This window comes from Labrus bergylta, chromosome 3, assembly GCF_963930695.1.
Source record: "Labrus bergylta chromosome 3, fLabBer1.1, whole genome shotgun sequence".
Taxonomy (NCBI): domain Eukaryota; kingdom Metazoa; phylum Chordata; class Actinopteri; order Labriformes; family Labridae; genus Labrus; species Labrus bergylta.
Genome location: NC_089197.1, coordinates 32,612,935 through 32,640,852, shown reverse-complemented (window position 1 = coordinate 32,640,852; position 27,918 = coordinate 32,612,935). Strand labels below are relative to the sequence as shown.

The window sequence follows — 27,918 nt, the reverse complement described above, 5'->3', positions numbered from 1 at the left end:
TTCTCCATAGCTGCCCCCTCCCTCTGGAACTCACTCCACACAGCATCTAACCCTGCACTGACCCATCTACATTCAAATCCCTACTCAAGAATTACCTCTTTAAAAGAGCTTTTAATGTATGATTGTGATGTGTGTTGTTTATCTGTGGCTTGTATGTTGTTGTCTTTATGACCTGTGTGTAATGTTTGTTAGTTTGTTCTTACTGTTCTGATCTTTAACAAACGTGCAGTGTCTTTGAGTTTCTATAAATAAAATGTATTTTTATTATTATTATGTGATTGGGTATTTAGCATCAGGGAAGTTTAGCTCTTTTATTCTGTCATAATGTACTAGCTAAAACTACACTGTATTCATTTAGCATTGCACTCATAGCCTAGAGAACACCAAAGTTAATCTTAGCTAACGTTGTTCACTTAATTCATTTATGTGAATATATGAATGATTAATTTAACCAACCAATAATTATGGTGTCAACTAGAGAGGCTGATGATATTCAATCGTCTAGTAGGTTAGGCTCATATCCCTGGTAAAAAAATAGCTTTACATTTAATGACCAATAGAAAAAAAAAAGGTTTCGTGTAAGGACTGCTTTCTCCTCTGAACATTATATAAGGAACCCTTGGCAGACCCCTAGGTCTTGTCTGTGGTTCCTCTCTTATTACACAGCTAGTCACTGTTGGAGTCTGTTGACACTCTCATCCTTTCACCTGTCTTTGAACACTTCAGTATCCCATACCACATAACGTTCTGTGTTTACTTTATGTGCCATCTTCAGTTTTTGAGATTCCTTTGACATTGACTGCAGTTCATGCATCTTTCAAGCTATTTCCTCTGTTGTTATCCTCCTGTTTCTCTTTTTCTCCCACATTAAACAGACTGACTTCAAATAAACCCCTAGTCTTTACTTGGATTGATATAATTTCAGTTAGTCTTCCTGATTCTGTGATAAGAGTAGCGTCCTTAGCAACTGTCTGCCTTTCTTGGAAACTGTGATTTATTCTTCATTACTGTAATCTGTCGAGGAATAACAGACTGATGCTTTGCGTAACCGGCTAATCAGAATAAAGTATTGTACACAGCCACAATTTCAGAGTGCAGAGCCAGAGAGATTTAAAAAAAAAAAGTGATCTGACAAGCCAACAAAATCCATAGAAATGGTCTGAACTTCAAATTCAGCTGCACTGAATCCAGCTTTTCTAATACTTTCGACAGTTTATTGGCACTTCTATTTAAGTGCCAATAATGAGACTCTCTAATGAGACTCTCAACTTAAATATTTTATGTAACTATTTTCACTACCTAAATATTTCAACCCAAAATCCAGAGGCCTACATTTTGAGTGTGTGATGTGAATTTTATCCAGCCTTTGATTGTAGAACAATGCATGAAGCTCCTCTGCTAAAAATAAAATAAAATAAAAAATTGGCAAGCTGTTGCATCAGCATGTATAACTGTGAAAATATATTCCTAATCCTATGAGATGTCTCAAATTCTGACCTGCAATTTGCATTTTAACACTACTTTACTATTTCCTATGCTTTATTTATGTAAGGTTTAGTACTGTTTGAGTGATTTCAGGAGCTTCGTAGGCTAACTCACATGTGAGCGAGACTCTCGGGGCAGCAGGGAGCACAGCGTTTGTCTGTTCCTGTTGTGGGCGTCCAGATCCACAAATATCACCGACCACGAACAGCCCTGCAGAGAAAAACATATCCAGACAACATCACAGTTAGGGCTGAACTATTCACCTTTTTTACAGGTACAGAAACAGCACACAGTCTCCTTTTCTGCATGTGAACACCCACAAGAAAATGCACCACAAGCTCCTGCATCTTTTATTTGGAAAAAACATTTGACTGCGAAATGGCTAAAACAACTCAAAGTCCACTTTAAAGCCCCTGCCAACCCCGCTAACACCTCCGCACTTCAAAACACTCTTTGGCTGTAAATCTGGGCCGATATTTTTGGGTTTCACATGTGTTTGAAGCACAATGTGGGAGTGCTCCAACAACAGAGAATCAAGAGTCATCCTCTCGCTTCAAAAGTCCCCGTGTAGAAAAATGAAGTGCTTCAAATACAATGCAACCCGTTCATCCAGTGCACTTAAATGCCTCGTTCAGGGGAGGGGCGAGCAGTTCAGGCTTACACTTCATAAGGGAAGGGATCCTCAAACCTTTCTGGTGCTAAAAAGCAGGTCCAGTGCACTTCATCCATCCATCCATCAGAGCTTACATAAAGCCAACAGAGCTACTTCTACAACCTACTAAGCAGTTTCTAATGTAAGACAAATGCATTATGTATGAATATTGCCAGAGTGTATTTTTTCCCCCCTTCAAAAACAGATCGGTCCAGGGCTTTTAGTCAAATCAGCAAGCTTTCCTGTCGCAATTTGCATAGTGCAGTGGATTGCTGGCCACCAATGTATGCAGCTGTGCGACATGTCAGTGAAATGGCTCTGTATCAGGAAGCTTTTTCTCCAGTAATAGTAGCAGGTGGTAAAAAAAACCTAAGCATGTCTAACGAGTCATTATTTTGTCATTATAATTAAAATGAAGCCCAAACTGTCTTTTAAGTAGGTAAATCATCTTAGTTAAGTCATAGAAATGAAATGAAGAACTATTATATTTTTACAATCGCTACATATTTTTCAAATTCTGAACACCGAAGAGCGATTTCACATCGGCATCAAACTCCTGAAAAGTTCCTGAAGTGTTCGAGCTGAGCTGCATGTGTGCATACGTAACCAGCCACATTTTTCACCCTGACTTTACCTGGACTTTATCCTGCCAGTCCCATGGTACATTTTCTACATGAATCAGGGTGAGCTGATGTGTGAACACAGCAGGAAATTGACCTCAACCAATGGGAGGGGGGTGGTGACATTTATTTCTTTGGACAGCACACGAAAAAAAGACTGTATGCATAGGATCGTTGTGATACATGTACTTCATACACGTAATGAAAACTGTTTCATTATGTTTTCTCTTCCCCAGTAGGTTATTATCTGTTCTTTTTTTGTCGTTAGATTGTTTTTGTTTTTTACATCAAGTCAGAAATATTTCAGGGGCAGTCTAACTGAAATTTTCTCGACATTTTCAGGAGTGTATGTGTGAAAACGGCTTTACAGTGATAACATTTTTAAATGTTAAAGTGCACTTTCACATACACTTAATAGACACATCCCCTTTGACAATACCTCTATGTTAAAACCCTGGGAGTAAAAACATTTTTTACATAAAATTGAATGTGTGTTTCACAACACAAAAATCTATAACAAAAACAAAATAAAAAAACTCCAGTTCATTCTGTAGATTCCTTTGGCTGAACACATAAGCTACTTAAACGTTACTCCAGATAAACTTCAAGATCTGCAAGACATCAAAAATGGTTTCTATTAAATGCCCGGTTAATGTTTGATAGTCATAAGTGAACTATGAACTAAGAACACTATGGCCTTCAGTTTTTTATAATTACAGTAATAATATCAAATGGTAATAGAAATGTGAAGTATATATTTCCTTTTTTATCCCTTTTTTCCATATTACCTCCATCGTCTTGTAGGAGGTCGCCCACTTCCCTCGGTTATAAAAAGCTGACTTCATATAACATGTCATAATAATCTCCACCATAAAACCATCAATGTCGCTGCTATTATTATGGATGGCTATTAAACGGTGACAGGATGTCGATTAAATTATAGCCCTGATAATAACCTAAATAACATAATGATACACAGACTTGACATGTCTTTCTGTGCATTGATATACAAGCATTTAAATTCAAGGATTTATGTCAGAAGATAAAAGTAAACCTTATTTAATGCACACAAGAGATGCTGGATGGAGATAGGTGCTTGTTCGCTCAACTACATCCTCCAGGTATTAATTGGGTGTGAATGATGTGATGGTCCCGAACTATAATGACACGTCTTCAAAGTTGGATCAATATAATTCACAAAGTTTAATTTCTTCACACCTAGAATCTATCTTAGCATGCATGGTTTGACTGGGCAGCGTCGTGAAAAGGCTCATTAAACTGAATGCCGTGTGTCCATTCATCGAGTGCAAAGGCTAAATTTGACACAACCCACAAGAGTCTGCCGCTGGTGTGAAATGAGATAGTCGAGTTCATAGCCAAGTGAAGGTTTTAGCTAAAGGGTCTGGGGGAGTTACATTTGATGTTGGAGGGATGAGAGTCAGTTGGGGAATCGAGATTGATAGAGATCATTAATAAGCAACTGGATGGGTTGTAACACTTCCATTCCCACACACACACACACACATACAGACAAACAACACACAAACACACACTCACTTACAGAAGCCCCACACAGCAGCATGGATCATAAAGCAGCCACCTCCATAAATTGATTCCTTCAACAAGATGAGCTCGATGAGAAAATCCATTCCCAGGCACAGTTAAACCCCTCATTTTGCAGCTGATCAAAAGAGAAATACAAACTGCGACTTCAACAGACACCCATCCTAACAGCCCCGCGCGATGATCAGAAAAGACACTTCAAGTTCAGATGCATTAGATGGCCTGGAGAAGCCATCGCTGGCTTTGGTACTATAGGAGAAAAGATAATAACAGAGGAGGCTCCCTAAGTGCAAGCCATCATTTTCCAATCCATTAGAAGGTGTAATGAATGTTTTTTCTTCTTTTTAAAAAAAAAAGCAAGAAAGATGAAAGGAACGTATTTCCTAATGGAAACTGGGATATGTGAAGGTAAAGGAGGTACAATCAACCAAACATGAAAGAAACATAGAGTAGCCCTTAATGGATTCTGGGGTATTTGAGGGTAAAGCATGTGCAACCAAATGTGTCCGACCTTATACATCCTTCAAGTTCCAACATAAGCCATGATTCATTGCGTGACACTTCAAACAAGATGATCGAATTTCAAGCAGCCAAGTAGGCTATCACGCTTTGACTGCAGGAAGATTGTTCAAATCAATTGCAAATCTACTGATAAATATTTTTAAAATACCAAAGGGGCATTTCAACTTTGCATTATCTGTTGGTTATGTTAACCAGTTCCTGTAGAGGTTGCTAGGTGACAGGAGTGGCATTTGGTAACAATATAGGATATGGGTGGAAACAGCTGGTGACAAAAAAAAGGACATCCTCTGTTGATCAGACCGTCTCATTCCTGTTTGACTTGAGCTGTCTACGTAGGACACAAAGGCTGGGCTCTCTGTAGGCGGGGTCCTTCAAAGGATGCTCCCCCTGAACTGGGACACAGCTAAAGAGTGCTACCTTTGTAGATGATTGCAGATTTTATAAATCAACCACTGACTCTCATAACTCAGACACTTAGGCACGTCGTTCTTTGAAAAGGTTGGCACCACTGCAAACACCAAACATACCACACAGACTCATGGAGATGTAATGGGCTTGCTGCTGAGTATATTTAGAAAATAGGCCATCTATTTATAATGCTATCTTGCACCAGGTGACATCGTTGTGATTAAACCATGTTAGTCTTGGGACTCGTATGAGGAGGAGGAGGATGAAATGTGCAGGGAGCAGGTGAATTATTTAAATACCTGGTTTCCAAACAGGTTGAATCCATTGATGGCCTCCAGAGCAGCTTTAGCCAGGCCAACGGAGCTGCAGAGATGAGAAACACAACATATGGGAAGCTCATTAGACAACACTGATGCACCAGGAAAGAATATCTCGTAGCATATGATTCTGTAGTGGAGGCAGTGATAGGGATCATGGGTATTGTTCAATTATCAGAGGCCCCACCCAAAAATACAAACACAAAAATCACTTCAAATCTTAAAGTGCTATCTGTTAGGATTCAATAAAGCTGAACACTCCTCCGACTGTAGAGTAGATAATGGATCCCTTTAATAAAAACCTTATACTGAATTTCACACTGGCTGGCTACTATGATTGCAACGCAGTAAATGTGAATCAATTTCACTGTCATTTTGCTTCTCCCTTTCTACCCCGCCAAGATTTTCTGAGAAAAGACAAGGAGAGGGAGAAAAATTGCAGGGAACTTGGGGACGCCTGGCAATAGATCTGCTGACAAATCCAAATGCATTCAATACCATTAGAGGAGCCGGAATCAATGATGAGAAGAGGATGTCTGGCTAACTCTGCCTGGAGAAGAGCTCTCTTTAAACCTCCATGCAAAACGGCCAGAACTGTTCAGCCAGGCTGTCAGCGCCTTTGTACAGTGTTAGACGAGATATGACGCTTAGAGAGGGAACAAAATTGGTACAGGAAACTGAACCAAAATAGCTTCATGATGCAACACTTTCAGATGTCAGATTGAGATAAAGAGTGGCATGATGAAAATGTTGCTTTAGACTCAAACTAGCACAAACTGGCACAACAGCATTCATAACATTCTGAGTAAATGTGTTTTCATGTACAAGTTCATATCCCAGTTGAGGTGGTATTGAGTACATCATGAGCAGCGGACAAAATAGTTGTTTGCTTGAGCTGCAGTTGCCCGTGGCCTGCATTGTTGTGTTAGCAGGCTAATGTTAGCTGTTTAGTGAGCTCGTAGCGTCACATTGAATGTGAATTGACACAGAATGACCGTGATCTAAAAATGCTTACTTTACATTCAAGTAAGTGAGTGATGTTATTCTTCTTTTCTCTAGTCCTTGTCTTAAACAGCTTCTTTTTTTTTTTGTAACTTAAGTTTTTATTAACTTTTAACAGTTTTTAAAACAATGCAGCACATCTTGTACCAAAAAAATAAAAAATAAAAAGGTACAGAGCACTTAGGCAGAGCATGCAAGTCATCTCCTAGCATGAGATAACAAAAATAACAAAATAATGCCACAGAAATAAGAGAGGTACAGCCATCAACATGAATCCATTCTATGATCTTATTTTAACATGTTGCCAAAACAGATCTCATATCTCTGTCATCTTACCACCAACATTCATTTTTCCCAACATGTGTCTTAAACAGCTTCATACTCAAGGCCGTCCTGTCCATGTAAACATGATGCAAACACCACATAGGATATACTTGGATTCTGCTGTATTGATGTTTAAAATGTCACATTCTTCTTGTAATCTACCTTTAAAATGCCTGATCTGGCAGGTTTGTGAATGATTACTGATAATAATGATACAAAGTCAATATAGTTGGGATGGTAGCATACAGCTGAAGATTAACAAAAAGGGACAGATTCTATTGAAATATTCATAAACTTGTAAGCGCAGTCCTGTTTGTTACAATTCAAATAAAATCCCATTTACACACAAAAGCTCGAGATATATATATATATAGAAATCCAGATGCATAAAAGATTAGATAAGCTCTTCTAAATAACACCGCTCCAGCCCACCCTTTTTACTGAGTGTAATTATAAACATGAGGCAGAAGCACATTAAATGACTCATTTGATTTGAAATGGACAAATGGATGCTCTGCCAAAAATCACATCCTTTCCTGTTCATTTTCCAAAAAGCCTTTACTCTGCCCGCTGGCAGTCCATGACTAGAAATGACTGTTCAATTTGATCGTTTAGACAGATCTTGTTTACCCTTCTGAATCTGCCCCTGCTGTATTTCATTGTTTGCATCCAGCATGTTAAATGGTATTACACTGCTACATGTATAAGCTAGTTTACTAATTGTGGAAATCCTAAGCAAGACCTCAAGGGGAGAAAATACAAAAAAAAGCTGAAGACATCGAATCAGTTATCTTTTCTCGAGGACATCTTGGCAAGCTGCTGCCAATAGCCTTGGATTGTTGGAGAAAGAAAAAAGAAACAAGCTTTAAAGAGATAAGAAATGGCAGAAATTGAGGATCTTTATCAGGACACTGAGGAAGGAGAGGGAGGCCACTTCGACCTTGGAAGATAAATCAGTTCGGAGCATATTACAACAAAAAAAAAATCTCACTTCAATCTGAATTCACTGGCTAAAAACAGTGTAAGGGTTTTAACATGTGGCCAATATCTTCATCTTGATATTGGTGAATAGACTTGATGGTTGGTCCATTAAGTTTTATTCTCACTGACTGAGATCTTGTAAGCTTTAATTCAACCTGCTTTAATATTGACCCAATGACCCCATATAACACCTCAACATACAAAACCAATACTATATGTGTTTTGATGGCTGCGTCACGTTCTCTCACTCTCACCTGCAGTTTTTCTGCTTGGTTGGAGGGCAAAGAAATAGCATAAAGGATTCACATTTGTTCTGCACTAATAAAAGAAGATGTTGGAAATTGTGTTACTTTGTTTAAATTATTTTTTCTTTACGCAAATAGTATTTAGTTGACCTTTCATTCACCGGCAGGCTCTAGTTAAAAAATGTCTTAAGTTTGGAGAAAAAAAAAATCAAAAAACAAAAAAGTAGAAGGCCTGCTGCTATGGAGCCCCCCACCCTCTTTTCTCTGTTTGTCTCTGCTCTTCTTCCTGCATCTATCCCATATTTCAATCCAAGCACCATTTTGGCAGATGAGCCTGGTTTTGCCCAAGTTTCTGCCTCTTTAAAGAAATGTTTTTTTCCTTGCCACTGTAACTTCACTAAATGCTGTGCTCAGATGGATTAATGTTGGGTCCTTGTTACATAACAATGAGTAAGGTCTTTCACCTGCTGTGTCTTAAGTGTTTTAAGATAACATTTGTATGAATTGGCACTATACAAATAAAGACATTGATTGATTGATATTGGCACACCATGTGTGTATACAGTATGTGTCAATGGGCGACTGTCATTAAAGTTTTCTCCATCAATATTAATATCAATCAAGTCTTTTTCTCCACAATTACTTTTGGTGTAGTTTTGATAAACATGCTCAATTTGCTGAGTAATTGACTCTGCTAACAGTATGGTATTCCTCTCAACAAGCAGAAAGGAAGAGGTTATGCACTTTAAAGAAGACATTATTGAATAACACACATCAGGTATTTGTCTAAAAAAAAAACACAACAACACTTTTTAAGATGGGTTCTTTATCGCAGCGCAATGAAGGAGAGACAGTGTGGTGGGCTGTAAACTTAACAAACCGAGTCAGTGCTTATAAGAATTTTACAGGGAGCAGACTTATTGACAGAGGTCTCCTTCTCTCCAACACAAACAGAGCTGGGGATTAAAATCGTAATAAGAAGTTTTATATGTTGGGGGCAGGAGTTTGGCACTGTGGTTAGAGTGTGCACCCCACGTGCGGGGACTTTAGTCCTCCTCCGCAGTTGCAGTGGGTTTGAATCTGTCCATAGCCCCTTTAATACACATCATCCAACATCTCCTGTCTCTCTACAGCTGTCCTATCCAATAAAGGCTAAAAATGTCCCAACAAAATAACTGAATTAGAAAAATAAGTTTATGTTTAAGTATTAGTGTTTCTCTGACGCTCCGTTTCGTAGAGCACAGCTTATTTGTAGGAGGTCAGCTTGTTGTTTGTTTTAGAATGGATTTCCTTCACTTTTCAATGCTCACAAAGTTTCTACTCAGAGCCAAAGCGTCCACAACTGTCTTCACTCTTCAAATCAAAAAGGCCAGGTAGTTAAATTCAGCTCTTTAGAGGGGCTAACCTGATCACGAGCCAGGCTATTGATACCTTTTTCTAACTAAGGAACTTAAATAAATACTCTGGTTAAGTCATATAGTGGAAAAAAAAAACACGGTGGCATGAATTGAAATATGAATAGGCGTAATTGGCTGGAAATGTAAAGTCGACACGTGGCATGTGAGGTCAAACTTGACACTCCCATATAGTAGTGGAAATAAATTTGGTATGGTGGCTGAACAAAAGGGGAACACATATTGGAGTTACATTTATATATATCTTTATATCTGATGTCTGAGTCTATTACTGTCCTATTATTTAAATAGCATCTGATACTGCTGAGAAAAAGAAACTTGAAAAAGTCAAACCTTGCCTGATGTACTTTTAGCGGTATGATGTATGATGCAGAGCGAGCTCCTGATATTGGTACAGTGTGGTGAATGGTATAAATACGCTACCTCTAAGACTTATTAACAGAAAAAAACACTGAATCTACTATATATGCAAAGTTCTCCTTCGAAATGAGACTTAGTTATATTGTTTGGTAGTTGTAAATAAAAATGTATGGATCCCACTGTGTGTACTGTTCTTTGACATATTTACTATGTGCTGCTGAGCTGTTTACTGACCTGGAATGCAGCTCCGTGCTACCGTTGTTGTATTTGCTTCCTCTCTCCCACATGCCGTAGTCAGGCACCCTGTAGGCTCTCTCCACGCAGAAAACCAGGTTCTGGATGAAGGAAACCTGCACACAGAAACACACACACACATCAAACACAGGAAGGCAGGGGACATTGGGAATGGATGCAGTACAGACAGCTACACACACACCCACCCACACACACACACCCACACACTTCCTGCAGAGCTGCAGGAAGTAAACATGTACTGAGACACACAAACAGAGAATGCACATTATATAAGCTGCAGCTACACCTGCACATATTCATTTGTGACCTTTGATATTGATCCGGTGCGAGGTATTTAACTCTCTCTCTCTCATTAAAAAGGTTACTGAAGTGGACGAGAAAGCTGATACCTAATTAACGTCCAAGGTCGATATCACCCTGAAGCTAACACACAAGGTGTAATAAGGTATTAGGTATGACTTCATACTGAACGGACACATATCACAGCATCCATCCAGAGCCCAATCTTAATAATCGGCGTGATGCCCTTTTTCTTTCAAACTCTTCAAACTCATTTGCAGTGTCCTTGTGTTCATAGCCAAACAATAAGGTCTCCAAGATGTTTGAAGTTCATGGAGGGAGGCAGGTTTTTTTTTTATATATATTTATTCTTCATTTTGCGAACACCAGCTGAGGAGTGAGCCACTGTTTTAAAGAGAGAGAGAGATGTCAAAATCAATAGGTGCCCCATGAAAAAAGAACGAACTAAAAGAGAGAGACATAAAATGTGTGATGCCTTTAAGGCCTTGAATCATTAAAACAGCATGAAAGTAGCAAGTGCATGTATGTATGTGTGTGTGTGTGTGTGTGTGTGTGTGTGTGTGTGTGTGTGTGTGTGTGTGTGTGTGTGTGTGTGTGTGTGCGTGTGCCTGACTGATGGGAGATTTAATCTAAAATGACAAAGCGGGGGAGAGAAAAAGAGAGAGAGTGGAGGAGAGAAAGATGGAGGGAAGCAGATACAACCTGTGTAGGATTTAAGTAGGCCAGCATGTGAAGGAGGGCAGGGAGAGAGGGAGTGAAGCAGGCTGAGGAACAGAGGAAGGTGTGTGTGTGCTGATTCTCTCGTTTGGGGTTTTTTATGAGCAAAGTGATTAACGAGCGGGACTTTTTAGTATCTTAATGGTATCTTAATGAATGTTACTGCCTACCGGCCAAACAAGACAAACAAGACTCTCTCTGCCGAGAAACGACTGGCCCTCAAAGTTCTTATTTTGACAGGTTTTGGAGGTGTTGCAGACACACAGGTGCATTTTCAGAATCAGTTTGTGCATGTCTGCTGTTTCTTTTTCACAATGCATGTGTTATACATGAAGACACACCGACACGGGCTAATGAGACACTCCATTTCATGCTGCGTGAAAGTGTAAATGGCATCTAGGAGGAGGTCGATAGTGCATCTTCTCAGAGGACACGCCTCAGCCTTTCTATACCCACCTCAAGAAGGGAAAAAACAGAATACTGCAGTGCAGCTTCAAGCTGAGGCGAGCTAACGCTGGCCAACTTCACAAGCAGTAGCAGCTAACAAGCATTCATTAAAGATAGCTTAATTATGTGATTAGCCTTGAATGAAATCGTTTTTTTAACAGTAAATGGGTTCAGTGAGAAAGTCACAAGTCCTGCTGCACACTGGATCTGATGTTTGTTAATAGAAGTATGTGGGGGGGGGGGTGCAGAGTGTTTCAGCTTGAATTACACGATCTAATAAGCATTGTTTAAATATGCAAATTAAGACCACTATGCAAACAGGACTGTCCTCATAAAAATAGCTATATTGTCAATTTGTTTGCCATCAGCAATGAGGAATGGAGAAATGAGAGGTAATTAGGGAGGGCTTTCTGTAAACAAAGTGCACGCACTAATTGGTTAGTGGCAAAATGTTTCACCACGTCCTCGCTTTCTTAAGATAAGCCTGATCTAGTAAACAAATGGATTCTCTTACCGGCGGCACAAATTTCCCCAACTCTGTGGCAGTAAGTAAAGCTGTGAATGAGCAGACTATAAAAAAACTAACAGAATTAATGAAGTTCCAACGGCTCCTCAGGGCCACACAATAAACAGCACAGTGTGTAAGCTCAACAGCCAAAGTCACCTCCTCGTTCTACTAAGAGCCAAACATGAGAAAGAGCAAAAATATCACACCGGACAGATACATCAAACTCACATGGAAACCACAGCTTCAGTAATAGCCTGGGTTGGTGTGCTGCCAAATAAGACGTTACCGGTTCGATTCCCAGGAGGACATTTAAGCCTCCACAATGAAATCATCTAAACGTTTTCCCTTTGAAAGTCAATCGAGCGGCTCAGGAAAAATATAATTGTGAGCCAAGCTATAAAAGTGAGATACTGCCCTCCGAACCAGCGCTTGTGTCTGCTTCAGGATCTGTGCAGGGGAGTGCAGATAACTGGCTTTATAAACCCTTAAATTTTACTTTAAAACATCCAGTTGGATATTCTAAAGGTGGAAGGTACTTAAGGGTTTTCCCCTTTGTCGCTGGTTTTTATATTTATATTTTTTTTATCCAGCTCACTTGTAATATTGTCCACCGATCATTAGTAATGCAGTCTCCATCCAACTGTTAAACATCAATTTGTCCTTGGTCAATATCATTGACAGAAGAATCAGTTGTTTTAATGTCTTTCTGAACATGTGGCTTTCACCCAAAAGTCTGTTTTTTGCATCCCCATTTAAAAACATGGACTTGTTATTTGACCAAAACTGTGATCTTTTCCAAAACCTATTCATTTAGTTCAACATCAAACTCTGGCTGTTTGACCAAATGAACCTTTGTTAACCACCTTGTTTCTGTAATACGACAGACAAACCTGAACCCTGACTCAAGAGGGGGCCCTTGGTGTTCAAGTTGGTGGTAAGGGAAGAGGTCGTCAGTTGATTGCAATCAGAAACCTTTTGCTACTTACCGCTAAATCCAAATAGTTTAAAGGATTTGAAATGTAAAAAATATAAATGAAGTTCATATACTATAACTGTCACTTCAAATGTATTGAAATAAAAAAAAAACACAACTCGAGCAAATACACAATAATCTATATGAGAGTTGTTTTTTATCTATGTGGGGTTTAAACTGGATACGGGTCGCTGATTGGTCTGAAAATATCAGACCAATAAACAGGACTGGGCTTAAATCCCTAACGTCCTGTATTGATCTCCCAGGCAGTGGTTTCAGAGTGTTGATTACCTCATCAGTGTTGTAAATGATCTGCAGACCAGAGCAGATCATCTCCACCAGGTACAGCAGGAACAGAGAAACAGCATCAATCTAAAGAAAAGACAGAGAGAGACGGAAAGAGAAGAATATATTTTATTCCAAAACATTACTGTCATTTGTTCAGTGTGGCATATTTGGAAATGTGTAAATGCAGTTTGTTTGATGTTCCACATGGTGTACAGGGTAAGATGTGAGCTGAATATTAGTTTATAGACCTTTGGCATTGGTCTTGTATCATCAATAAAATCATATACTGTGAAAGGATTGGTGAAGAAATCAAAGTAAAACTTGAATAAACATGATACATGAATTAGAAGAGAGTTACTCTTAATGGCTGAAACCATAACTCATACCTTCATGAAGTTGTTTAATAAATCAATATTGACATGAACATTTTCTTTTGTCAAAGTCAGAAGGTCTGATTTCAAGAATCTTACCCTTCTGATCTTTTCACATATTGTGACAAGTACACTGTTTATTTGGTGTATTAACTAATTCCAAAGTACAAGAACCATTTATTCCAATAGAAGAATGCAAATCACAATTATTTTTAAATCTGTGAGATGATGTTTTACTTCTAACTAAAAGAGGCTGAGAAATGTATTTTCCTGTATTCTTAATGCAAGGCCATTTCATTTGTGCTGTAAGTACATTTGGTCTGAATTACTTATCATAAGATCAATAAGTTATTTTAGCATTATTTCTTTTTTTTGTGTTCAAATATTTATTGAATATTTTTTAATAGGCAGGAAATGATTACATGAGTTCCATTGAGCAGAACAAGGCATACATTGTGAAACTGCAGTACCTGTTACCACCCCCCACTTGTGGTTAACTCAAAGGATGAGGTGTTATTAAGTAGCAGAACAGTGGGTTAGGAGTTGTCAAATACTTGATCTTTTAAAACTGTTTTTAGTAAATCTCTATAATTTCTTGTGCTGTTGATCTTTTTCTTGTTTTATAATTATCATTTTTTTTCCAGCTATTTGAGGACTGACTCTTTGTTGGGTTTGGGGTTTTTTGTCGCAGGTTTTTCTATTTGGATTTTCTATCTAGCTCACTTGTAGTATCGGCCAGCCATCACTAGTAATGCATTCTCCATCCAACCGTTAAACATCAAATTGACTTTTGTCAATATCATTGACAGAAGAATAAGTTGTTTTAGTGCCGGTTAAATGCACACACACCTCTTAGTCAAATAGGTCAAGTCAATTTTACAGCCGTCCCTACATCCCGAGCTGAGGGACCAAGAAACAATAGAGTTTAATGGACATGCTATCATGTCACTAAAAAAATTAAAATCTTTGGCTTAAAGATTTAATGTCTACTTTGGTCATATAAGTGTTAATTCAATGTTTCCATCTCCTATTATTTCTTCTCTGACCACAGACAAGCTTTTTTTAAAATGATATTTGTACATAGGAAATGTGACCATGAACATACTGCCAGAAGAGTGTGCTAGGATGTTAGCCTGTCACCTTTATAACATGTAATAAACCACTGAGTATATAACTGCTCATGCTGAAAATGTCATTGAATTGGACAGCTAGTAATGCACACAGGAAAAATACAAAAACATATCGTGTGGTTTTGCACATTTACATAAAAACAAATTTTCATTTTCTGCTTTCAATTTCAGATTTCCTTCTGACGTGTCTGCACACAGCTGCTGACCTGCAGGTGGTGGTAGTCGTTGTAGGAGTGAACCTCGTCCCCAGTTTCCACGTTGAACACTGAGTGCAGACACTTGGAGGGGCTGGGGTCCTGTTTGAACTCCTCCACCTGTTAATTACAAAAGATGGGTACACAGAGACAAAGAGGAAGGTGGAGGATCAGGAAAGAGCAGAGGAGGACAGCGGGAAGGACATTCATTTTCACAGAAAACATATAGCATAAAACAGTGAAGCATAGACAAGAACACATCACAAAGTCTGGTGTGATGCCTGATATTCTCCTACGGCTGTTTTATTTTTGTTGTGTATTAAAGCTACCTCTTTGCCCACTTTTTAATCTCACTTTTTATTACACTAATTTTAATGCCTGCATTTCAACTAATTCTTGTTTTCCACTGCAATTAACTAAAAAAATCTACTTCAATTACTCTTTAAGGTTCGGATTTGAACAGTGAAAAAATGAGAAAAAATGGTAAATTTACATTTCATTTCTCAGACCTATATTCTATACGCAGTGAAGAAATAAATTTAGTTTAAAAAAAAGTGGTCCGTCATTTAAATCATATATAATGCACATGTCTGATTCAGAAACAGGGGGAGGATGTTTTTTTTTAATAAACACAATGTTTTATTTAACATCTTTTATAAGTCTCCTCCCATTAAACAGCCTGCGTTACAACTTAGTTTTTGAAACATATAAAAATGAGTCAAATGCAACAAAATGTCGTTCTTATCTGCACTGTAAAGTACAAGTTTGAATGACAATAAAGAAAGTCTAAGTCTAATATGCATTCATTTGCATAACAGACATAACTGAAAAATGGGCTAAACAGCCTTATAATAAAATGATATTCTTAAAGTGACCCAGGGTACTGATGAATGAGCTGACATGAATCTGCGTTACTGCATTAACAGCGTGTTAGATGAAGTCTCTCAAAGTGTATTTGTAATTCATTAGAATGTATTAAAGTTATCACAGGGCAGGTTTCGCTGTACATCAAGTCCGTTCAAGTTAAATTGAAACAGTAAACAGTGAGTCATAAAGCGGGCTGATATAATGTAAAGGGATATAATGTGGTTTGTTGGACGTTGTTTGTGTGTGTGTGTGTTTGCAGCATCAACTCGACTATTAGCCCAATTATGGCAGGGCCGCCTGCTCCGTCGTGCAGAGTTATAAATAATTGGCCCCTTTGTCCCATTTTCCCTCGTTTGTTTCTTTTCTCTCCACCTCTCTTGCTGCTCCCCCCTCCCACTGCTGTCTCCATTTTTCTCTTTCCACAACCCTACCTCCCTCTCTCCTCATTTCTACCTCTCTTCTCCAGGTACTTTTTATTATTCACCCTCTCTTTCCTCTCCCCCCCCATGGTCTCTGTGATTCTATCTCATTCCTAGCCTCTCTCCCTTTTTAATCTTTTCTTTCCTCTGGCACTATAACCCTGCCCACCTTTTTCTCTCCTCGTCAGGTCACAATGGAGACCCTCTGTCCTACTTATTCACAAGCTGCTCCACTTCCTGCTATCCCACAGCGGCTAGTACGTGTGTGTGTGTGTGTGTGTGTGTGTGTGTGTGTGTGTGGGGGGGGGGGGGGGGGGATATTGAGACAGAAACTTTCCTCCACCAGCAATTAACAATAGGTGATGCTGTTAAAGCCTCCCTAAAACCTACTTGTGTGTAGAGGCCTCTCTGATTGCCACCGTGTCGAGTGGCTCCACTCAGGGGGATATTCTGAGAGGACACACATCTTGCTTATTGTTTGGAGTGCTGCATTGTGCCAATATGGGCTTCAAATTAGAGAAACTCTTCAATGCCTGCTGCTTCACTCAGTCATAAAAAATAGTAAAAGTCTGCCCTTGAGCATTTGTTTCACATTGATCGCCAAAACCAAACTCCTGCCTCTCTTCCAACACATTACCAGGAGATGCTTTTGTTATTCAAAAACAACTTGTGGTAAAGTGATAAAACAAATGCTTAGTACTGTATTGCCAGTGCTAATAATAGTTAAGACCACAGGCACTGAATTATAAGACATCAACACACTTTTTTACAAAGAAAGTAGACACCTTATTTACTATCAATTTATTTAAACCTGATTCTAATGGATTGTTCTGCCTACAGGTAAACATTTAACTTGCTGCTTAGATGCAAAATTTTTGTACACCATTTGGTGTTGGGCAAGTATAATACAATGTCTGTTGGAGTTTTTTTTCTTAAAAAAAAAAAAAAATTATATCTTTATATTTATCTTTTTAATTTAAACTGACTTATTTTAGTAGAATGACCTAAATTCACTTTCAACCATTACTATAACATACACCAGGGCCAGATAAGAAGAGGATGGAGCCTTTTTTGGTTTCAAGAGTGAAGCCGGTGCCTTGACTTTGCACTGTTTCTAACGGCTGCCAGGGGGCGACATCACTGCTTTTGAAGGGAAGAGTGATTATATGAAACCAGATGTAAATGACTTTGTTTCCTAGTGAGTTTATATCCTCATAATTTCAAGACTTTTCAACTTTTAAAAAACATTATGATGTTCATTTAGTAAATGACAGTCCCATTTAGATTTTGACAGGATACATTTAGAGCATGGCCTAGGAATCTCTATTAGCGCTCATGCCAGAAATAAAAATATTTACAAATTATTTTTGACAAAGCATCTATTTTGATTCTATTAAGGCTAAGAGTTATGCGTAAATTTCCGTTATTAGGGGGCAGATGATCTGATAGGTGGGCACATTGTAGCCAACAAACAAGATTAATTTGGCCCGCCCCAACTCCACCTCTTTGCCTGTTTTTTGACTGAAAGTGATGTGGAGATAAGATTTCCAACATCATGGATTCATTGGACTTCTTAGGACAAGGTCACACTGGCAATCCGTACCGTGCCTTAGCACGCTTCACCCTTAAAAGTCCAGCTCGTGTGACCAGTGTGACCGCTCCGTACCATGCTTAAGTAAGGTACACTTCCTTGGCCTTGACACGCTTCGGAGACGTGTACTTCAGCACGGTACAGTTCATGCACAAGCACGCGGGTACACATCGTTGACAGCCTTTATTATGAAGAAATCTGGAGTTTTCTGGCTGTTTCTGACTGAAATGACTCAAAATAAAAACACAAAGTAGCTGTCATGTCCTCCGATGTGCGGACGCAAACTCGTCTCTTTAATTTTTAAAATGTATTTATGGCTGTATCTGATTAAAATGACTCAATATAAGCCACAAAGTCAGTAAGTAGCTGTCATGTTCTCTATGGTGTTCTCTTCTGTGACTGCGCGTCTTTTTTCCTTTTTTTCTCGAGTCCGTCTGTAAACTGAGCACACGTCACAATAACATAAAGCCACACGTGTTGTATTACGACGTTATGTACAAATAGTAATCGTGCTTAGGAGCAGGCCAGCGGGGGAACGGGGAGGGAGGGGGGGGGCATTCGTGCTTAAGCTCTTAACCCCTCTTCAGAAACCCCTCTCAGTGATGGGTGACATGACTGAGACTACATCCATGTTTTATAGTCAAATCAGTTTATGATACCATGGTAACCTGTCAAGCAGAAAATGTCAATCAAGGCATTAAATCAGAAGTCCACAAACCAGTGGCTGATGTCATGGTAGTCACACCCTCTTCCTTTCTACAGTCTATGAGCATGGCTGATCGGCCGTATACTCTCTGTGACATTTGGCCAGCAGTGGCCCTGTGGCACGTCTCCATTAAAAAAAAGCCATGTTCCCTGTAAGTGTTGAAGACAGGGCCGTAACGAACGCTGCTCTGTGTAATTAACTGTGTAAACGAAGCTTTGTAATTAAGACACAGGAAAGCTCTCCCCTAAATTAGGTCGTCAAGGTCGAGACAAGATGAAACAGAATGACTTTCAAAGGCACACAGTGCACACACGCGTGAACATGGTGACACAGCCGGCTGATGCTCTGCTGAAAAGATCCTGTTCATGAAGAATAAAAACCATTCTTTAGCGGATGCATCCGGTTCAGCTTTTTTTGTTTTTAATAAAAATGAGTGTTTTTCCGTTTTTCTTTCACAGCCTGCTCATGTGCATGCATCAGTTTTCTCTAGACGTGGCGTGAAATGTCCCCCTTTAAACAAAAAGGTCTTTTGTAATTAACAGATTGCTGGTTATTACACCCTCGGGACCAAAGCAACCGGCTTCCTTTGGTGATTTGTTTGTGTAAATACATTATGAGGAAGGAAGAGGATGTGTACAAAGCACCGGCTCTGAGAGGCTTTTGATGAACAGCAGCTCGGGGAACATGTTTGTTCTGTAATATGTTGTGTAACTGCCTTCAAGCAAACCTGCAGCGAGAAAACCAGGAGCTAAAACACTCACCTTGTCAGCCTGCCTCATGTAGCAGTAGAGGATGCCTCTCATGCACTTGATGGCAGAATGCTCCAGTTCATGAGTACGCCCCATGTCGTCGTCGATGCGTCTGCATGATGGAGTGAGCAGGAAGGACACAAAATGAATCAATGAACACCTTCTAATTCTGCCAACCTTATATTCTTGGCTGTCTCTTCTATCAGTCATCATCAAATTTTCACCATCAAGTAATCATTGCTATTTGGGAACAGAATTACATCATCTATATTTTGTCTGATTAGTGTTTTGAAGAAAAATTTAAGTTAATCAAAGCGATAAATTCCTTGATGTTTGCAATACAGGGCAAGAAAGCTACTGCTGGTGGAGCCATCGTGTCTACACTGCCTTCATGTTCCAGGTTGCTTTTCACAATGCACAGATGTTAGATATTCTGGGATGCGACATTTGGTGCTCAATATTGTTAGCTGGTTTTGCATTTTTAAGTGAAGGTATGAGCCTAGAGATTCAAAATTAATTGACTGCAGTTTTCTTCTGAGGAACAAAAAGAAGTACATCAGACTACAAAGAACATCATGATGTGATGCTTCTCTGACAGACAGTCAAAATCAGACATGAGAGTTAGTTTTCTTTTAATCCACATTATTTAAATGTTTAAGGTGATAACAATGAAAATGACAGAATTTAAGTTCATACCAAACGACCACATCTAAGCCCACTAAATAAATGAGGACTCAATTCATCGTGACTCATGACTTGTGATCAAGTTTTGGTCTCGCAAACATGCTTAAAGAAAAAAAAAATTGGATGATTAGATGTCTCCCAGTAGGTTGCTGACACTTTTGTAGACATTCATTTTCTCAAATGAATCCATGCGATTTTTGCTACTAGTGGACTAAACGACAATACACAGTCACCCTCGCTATTCAGCACTAGATCGACTTGTAGTTTAAACTAGTTATACTTTTTATATGAAGGTCGTGCAGGTTAGATGTTGTTTGTAAGCTGTACACATCCACCTCCCACGAGACGGGACTGCAGCTCGGCAGAGTAGACCGGTCGTATCTCAAAAGAGCGGCGCAGGTTAACTGGCATATAACAACGCGGCCGGAACAATGTGTAACCAGAGTCAGCACAGGCTTGTGGATTTTAAACCTGCATGGAGGACTGAAGGCTGGCGGTGTTAGGACCGCTTACGCTATAGCCACACTCGGCAAACCAATTCTACATTGTTTGCCCGCAAAGCAATTAGGCCACACAAACACACTGAAGTGTCACATGTTGAAAAAAAGATGTGAATTTCATTATTGAAGAATATGATGGTTATTCTCAAATACCAAATTAAATAGGCCATATAGGCTTGTATACACACCATTCCTAAATTCTGAGATAAAATATACTATAATAAAGAAATCCCTTCTAGAGCATCTTTTTAGTGTTGACTGTTCTTTATTGTGATGTTTCAAAGCATAATCCAGGTAAGACCCCAATCCGAAGTCGATCAATGACTGTAGCAGTGATCTTATTAAGAGTCAGTTCCCAGTGGGATGGAAGGTCTCAGATTTACATTACAGAGGCCAAGCTAATAATGACTCGTGAGGTATCGACAGAGGAAAGGTGAAACTTGTTTATATTTCAGCGATACCATGTACATTAATCACACTGCCTTTTAGATGTGACCCCTCCACATCAAACCTGATAGCAAGGCAGAAGATAGAGCCGGCAGCTTTCATCAGTGGACGTCCTTCACTGTGCATTCATTACCGAGATACCAGTAAGCAGCTGTGTGATATGCATGAGGTGATCCAACAGTGACCCGGGGGGTTACAGTAACATACCCAGCTCTTCAAATTTAATTACAATCAATCTGGGAAAGACAAATGGCTGAGACAACTACACGAGGATTTCAGAAAGTGTGTGTCAGTTCTTGAAGCTGGTAAATCAGTCCAAATTGAGTTCATGATGAAATAGTAAAACCTATAAAGTGTGATGAAAAAAGAAATAAAATATTCTAAGAACTCTGGGTAAAGAGGGGGATAAAAGGTATTTTGTCTACTTAGAGAAGGAGTGAGTGGCAAATCCAAGTGCCAGTCTAGTCAGGGAATCTCACACACACACACACACACACACACACACACACACACACACACACACACACACACACACACACACACACACACACACACACACACACACACACACACACACACACACACACACACACACACACACACACACACACACACACACACACACACACACACACACACACACACACACACACACACACACACACACACACACACACAGAGAACAGCAGCAGGGCATGAGGTAAGTAATGGCAGTAGGCAAGCCTGTCAGATGAGAATTATCTTAATTAAATCCCAGTGACAATTCTAATAGGAGGCAGCCATGACTGATGACTGGGATCTGCCGCTGGTCACATCACTGCAGTACTCTCTATTTTTACCCCCCTCTTTCGCTCCATCTTTCCCCTCAATCTCAGTCCTTCACTCTGACTCTCTCTCCATCTTCCACTTCTGTCCCCCCCCCTCCCAATAGCTTCCCCTCTCTCCCTCTGCCCACGTGATTCTCCTCCTTTTAGCATCACCTTCTCTCTGCATCTCCCCCTTTTTTCCCCTCTCTGTCTGCAATTTTTTCCCCTCTCTTCAGCGCTCTCTCTGTCCTTTCTCCTCCCTCCCTCTCTGTCCTATTACAGGCTCATTTTGTGAAAGTGCTCTTCTCCCTAGAAACTAATCACAGACGAATGCAGGCGTCAAGTGCGGGGACAGTTGATAAAGGAGTTTGGGGGCCTTTAGATTTTTTCTTGGTGAAACTCTAAAGTGTTCTCCCTGAACCGATAATCCTGGTGTGTTTAAAAAGCAAAGCCTTTCGGATGACAGAGGCCGGTAAGAGACCAGAGGCAGAAAGCGTGAAACAGAAGCAAGAGGAGAATAACAAAAAGTCAAAAAAGAAAGAGGGATTCAGGGGAGGAGAGCTTTAAAACTGTACCAGCTAACTTTTTTAACTTAGCATCCTTCGTTTGTCCTGTACGCAATTCTCTATGAACTACAGCTGCATGATAAATCCCTACATCCATAAATCACTCAAAAGATGAAGAAAACAAGGGCTATACTCTTAACATGTAAAAAAATAAAAATAAAAACATGTGGATGGCAGGTTTGAATGAGACTCCTTGATTAAAAACAACAAGTGAGCAGCAGCGTGTTGGCTTTGAGTCTGCACTTCACGCAGTGGTCATCACGCAGGAAGACAGTTTAAACCATTTTCCCTCTTGGTGACCCTCAACCCAGAGCGTCTTAAATATGGGTGCCTCATATATACCAGCATCTTCAAAGATTGCTAGTTGCACCTCTAATAAAAATACAATATTAGGAATCCATACCTTTTATTGTTCCTTTTTGGAGCATTCACTAAACACCTTCCCTGACCCCACTGTACAGAGATAGGACTACTATTAACATAATGCAACAAAGAGATGTGTCTATAAGACTTTTATAGACCAAAATAGAGAAGGAAAAAAAGCAATATAGGCTATCTGTTTAAACAAAAGCTTCAGCCTTTAGCATTTTTAGCTAACAAGCTAACTACATTCTATACGTTTGTAATGTAAAGGATCATATTATTAACCAAACACATTAGCTTGTGTTTGTAAGAAGTTGTGTTAAAATCCCAAATTTAAAGCAAGTCATGTCCTTCCTTGATGCTAATGTTAGCGCCTCTGGAGGTTTACCCTCCAGCAAACCAAACAAACACATTGACAGATTTCACACACAGCTAGCCTTTATCTCTCAATCTTTTTCAGTTGGACATGTAATTTAAGCCTCTGTTTTTTTTTTTTTTTAAATACAATGATATGAAATAAAATCCTTATTAGCTAGCTGCCTACCATTGATAAATTTAGTCTGGCAAACAGCCTGTTTGTTTACACTGTATGATATCCCACTGGTACAGAAGCTTTTAAAGGTTTCAAGTTATTATTCTTCCACCGTTTTCACTGTAAACAGCACATGTGCCACATGAGAATGGACAGCTTTGCAGCTAAACAGCAAGAACAAAGGCTGTCCTTATGGGAATGGTCAATTTGTTGTGTTAACCTTTCAGGAGTGTGAATGGCGTCAGTTTTTTCCACTTTTAGGGCTATTGACTGATTTCAGGCTAGTGAAAAGTTGCTTAGTGCAGCTTTAGTACCCAGGAGGTATCTCCGGTGCATACTGGTACTGACCCAGAAGAGTTGAAACACATTTTCTGAAACCTGTAGACGATAATGTGCATCACTTATTGTGTCATGTTACACAACAGGAGAACAGGCAGGGAGCCACATAACAAGACCCATTCAATTCTGCACTAATGAATCACATCCTTAAAGGTTTATCTGTGTGTGTGTGTGTGTGTGTGTGTGTGTGTGTGTGTGTGTGTGTGTGTGTGTGTGTGTGTGTGTGTGTGTGTGTGTGTTAAGTACGAACCGGTAGGCCATAGACAGAGCCCAGGCAGCAGCAGCACAGTACAGAGAGTCCCGGACTTTGGCCTCCTTGCAGTTGGAGCATGTTTTGACTGGGAACAGGCCTGTGGTGGGACTCTGGTAGTTCAAAATGGTGGTCTTGACTAGATGAAGAGACACAGAGAGGTAGTGGAAGTAAGAACACAAGAATTCATGCAAAACTGGTCAGCATTCTCTTCTTACACCCACGTTATGTGAAACAGACTCGCAACTCTCCATCAGCTTTTGAGAAAATGAGAAAATTAGAGGCTTTCTAAAATGACTCAGCTAGTGTAGCCTAATGTACCTGGTCTGTAGGCAAACAATCCCAAACGAGCCCAGATGACTGAAATGTACACATTACTGTATCTCACTGAGATTGCTGTTTGTCAGTGCAAGAACACTTTTTATGCCCCCTCACATTCTGCATGACCTCAGTTTGTCTGTGTTCACTCCTACACCCTTTCTCGAGCTGCATCACTCCCATCACACCTGCATTATTCTCCATCTGATGCCTTTTGGATCCAGTGGAGTCATTCCTTTTCTGTTTAGAGGTGTCTGCGGGCCACAGAAGCAGCCCAGGAGTCACTCAGGTTGCACACAGTAATGGACAACCGGCATGTGTGGGTTTTCTACTTCTCTTTAATTCCAAGGCTAGTCTGCATTTGTTAAGTGTGAATAAAATAATTTTTATCTGCTTCTCAAGCAGGTTTTTGCAGCTCCTTTTCCTCCCTTTTTCTGCCGCTGCCTGACCTTTGGGCCTTCCTCATGCTGTGCAGCTGTTCACTGAATGTGCCTCATTATCTTCTCAGAGTTCTTTGTCTGCATATTCTGCCTCAAATAACAATATTAAATCAAATTCAATCATGCTAAATTCAAGGTCACGTAAATGAATTTCGGCAGAGCTCTTTTTTATTTGATGACAGTGAGCTAAAGTTAATGTAATAAACTCACTTGCTATGGAGACAGTAAGCACTTTAAGAGAGCAACAACAAATAGATGCCTATTTAAGTCAAGTTAATGTATGAGCTCTGGTATTGAAATGTGAGTGTGCGGCAAAAATAGAGACACAGATACTATTATCAGATAAGTATTATCACTTAGACTCATGATTCAATTTAGGTGGAATCATGAGTCTTACATGAATTTCTCATGTCAATGTTTTTAAAAGGCAACAATAGTCAAGACAGTGAGTTGTGAAAGCTGACTTGCTCTGTGTTTGGTGTTTATATTTCACCACTTTCATCATTACCATTTGGGTATAAACTTTTAGTTGAATAGTCCAATTCATTACAGTGCTAGTGGGTATTTGCTTTCTATGATGAAGGGAGGATGTCAACTGCAAAAATACTTAGAAAATAAGACCGATTACTTCTTCACCAACATCAGAGCGGAAATGATGTAATGACCAAAGAAACTTCCTCCTGTGTTGCATGTTTGTGTCTTACACAGAAACTCAAACTCAACATCATGCTCTTGATGAAACTACCTTCAGAAAAAAAAATAACACTTGCTGACGGCTTGTCAAATGAGAAACTACTGAAATAAATACTAGGCGCTCAAATGATTGTCAGCATGTACAATGCATGTAAAGCTTTGTAGACAATCATGGATTTAACTCAAGCAGAGTACCCTGCAAATGTGTGTCTCCACTGGTTTAACACTGGTGCTTTAGTTTGCTTCACTGGTGGAGGGACAGAGGAGACTGAAGGAGAGCGCTCAGGTTTTCCCCACAGTGGGACTTTCAACACATCTCAGATGTTAAGAGGTGGACTTACTTAGACTTATGAATGATCATTTTGTGTTCATTGTAGTCAAACTTTGGATAATTCAAACTGGATTACACACAATTCTACATGATTATCTCTCATTCCCTCTGTCTGAAGTCTTTGTCATGCACGTAACAACTTGTTAAAAGCTGCTTAGAAACACAGAGAATATATTGCCAAGAAATCTGCCTTCTCCAGGAGAGATCCAGCTGGGAATCCAGATTTTGTGGATCATTTTCACTAGCAGAGAAACAAGGCTTGTAGTTTGCAATACAGTTAAGACACCAGCTTATTTGAGGAAGCTGGCTGTGGGCCATTATGATTTTATTTTGTGTGTGTGTGTGAAATATTTCTAAAACTATAAACAGCGCCAAGTTGAAACCACTAAGGCTGAAAAATAAGGCCAAAGCTGAAGATCCAAAAAACTTAAATTCCTGGTGAGGGCATTTCGACTGGCTCCAAAAGTGTTTCAATCTTCATAGAGAACCATTTAAAAATACCAAACTTTACAGCAGAATGTACCATATATTTATGGTAAAACCCTGCATGACGTCAGGATTGCTGTTGCAGACTGTGGTGGGCTGGGCTATGGAGATAGCACTGATAAAAAAATATTCACTAATCACTATTCAGTAATCAGTACACAGACCCACAAACACTTAAACAGTCCATACCGTGATGAAGTGTGTGACAACTGAAAGAGATCTGACGTGCATTAGAAATATAAGAATTTGCCCCCATTCATTGTGAATTGCTAGCAGCTGATTTGTTGCACAATGAATGCTAATAACTCAAGCAACGACCCACTTCTTATCAGCTTTTCTCCCTCATTGTATCAGAAGCATACATAAAAAAACACTCCTTATGAGGGTTGTAGTTTGATTGAAATGAATTCCTAAATTCACGCCAACGAGTCACTAGCGAGGCTGACAGATGAACGTGAGCCACAATCAGCCTGTGAGTCTAAGCTCAGGGCAAAAAACCCTTTCCAGACGTCTTTGTTTCCCAGCATGTATTTGTTGATCCATTTTCCCATGGATCTCATACAGCCTGTGGTGTAGTGCAGGGTATGCACAGATATACAGCATATAGCCACTTGTTTTTCAGAGTCCATGAAGTATACCCACTTCTCAATCTCATCTGATTCACACCACTAATTGATTGATTCATTAGGATGCTGCAATTCCTAGGATGGTGAAGGGATGACCCTCTCTACTCTGTCTCTAATTGGCTAGCAGGTGCACAAACTAATTATAGGAAGAGGAGTCTTATGTCACTGTTAGTAACAGAGACTGTTAATCCTCTGCTGGACAGGACACTTAATAAAAAATAAGATTATACCCACTTCTTCAGGCACCACTCCAACCACTGCATACAGCAGAAGTGTAGCAACCTGTTTCAGTCATTAATAACTATAAGCATTTTTACAGACTGCTCTACATATTTGCAGATCTGTGTCTGCATTTGTCGATTTATTTTCACCCTTACAAACAGTTTTGCAGAAAATAACATCTCCATACTGCTCATTCCAGCAGCTGAGATATGGGCGTTCAACAAGCTCTCATGGCTTAAAGTCTAACCAATAAAGAACATGGGTCACTTATTGCCATAAATTCAATCCAAACATATGAAAACCGGTGTTCAACTTTCTAAAAAGCCAGCTAAGGAATTAGCCTGAGCATGTAGGAATAGTCATTTTCCCCGAACAGTCTATGTTCTCAAACAGATATATCCCTGTTATCTTGAGTTCTTAAGACTTTAAAGGTTAAATAAGTTTCAGAGCTGCCCAAACCAGGTCTGGTAAATTTCTTGTTCTAAATCCACTCTGATCCTGTATTTGATCATGCCTATAAACCCCTCTATTTCAGCCCTGTTCAGAATAGGCTGTTTCTGTGTCTGTACCTTTAAATATGTAAATGAGCTGTGTCTGACCACGCCCCTTTCTGGAAGGGGATGTGGCTTGGACTTTCTTGCACCATGCACTGTTGTTTACGATGAGAAGGCAGACTCAGAGGGCAGAACAAACACACATCCTCACGCCATACTTACTGTAATTTGAACGTGAAACAACAAAATGAATCAGAACAACCGACACCGCTTACTGTAAAGGGGAAATACAGAATTTCTAAATAATTTAGTCTTCAGCAGAATCCTTGTGAAGCATGTCCTTTGAAATAATAGAGACTTTTCCAGCTGACGTGCATGACTGTGACAGTCTGATTGCACCAAATGGATGAAT

General features: G+C 39.6%; 1 protein-coding gene across 4 annotated transcripts in view; it reads right to left on the bottom strand.

Moving 5' to 3' along the window:
• The window catches only part of phkb (phosphorylase kinase, beta), a 110,706-nt gene that overhangs the window by 72,258 nt on the left and 10,530 nt on the right, over nucleotides 1-27,918 (bottom strand). For all 4 annotated transcript variants that reach the window (XM_065953174.1, XM_065953172.1, XM_065953175.1 and 1 more), the window contains 7 exons: nucleotides 23,897-24,035; nucleotides 19,422-19,521; nucleotides 15,090-15,197; nucleotides 13,386-13,466; nucleotides 10,129-10,244; nucleotides 5,550-5,613; nucleotides 1,600-1,695 (listed from right to left, as the gene is read on the bottom strand). In XM_065953174.1, the coding sequence (XP_065809246.1) occupies nucleotides 1,600-1,695; nucleotides 5,550-5,613; nucleotides 10,129-10,244; nucleotides 13,386-13,466; nucleotides 15,090-15,197; nucleotides 19,422-19,521; nucleotides 23,897-24,035 (704 nt within the window). The remainder of the gene's footprint in view (nucleotides 1-1,599; nucleotides 1,696-5,549; nucleotides 5,614-10,128; nucleotides 10,245-13,385; nucleotides 13,467-15,089; nucleotides 15,198-19,421; nucleotides 19,522-23,896; nucleotides 24,036-27,918) is intronic.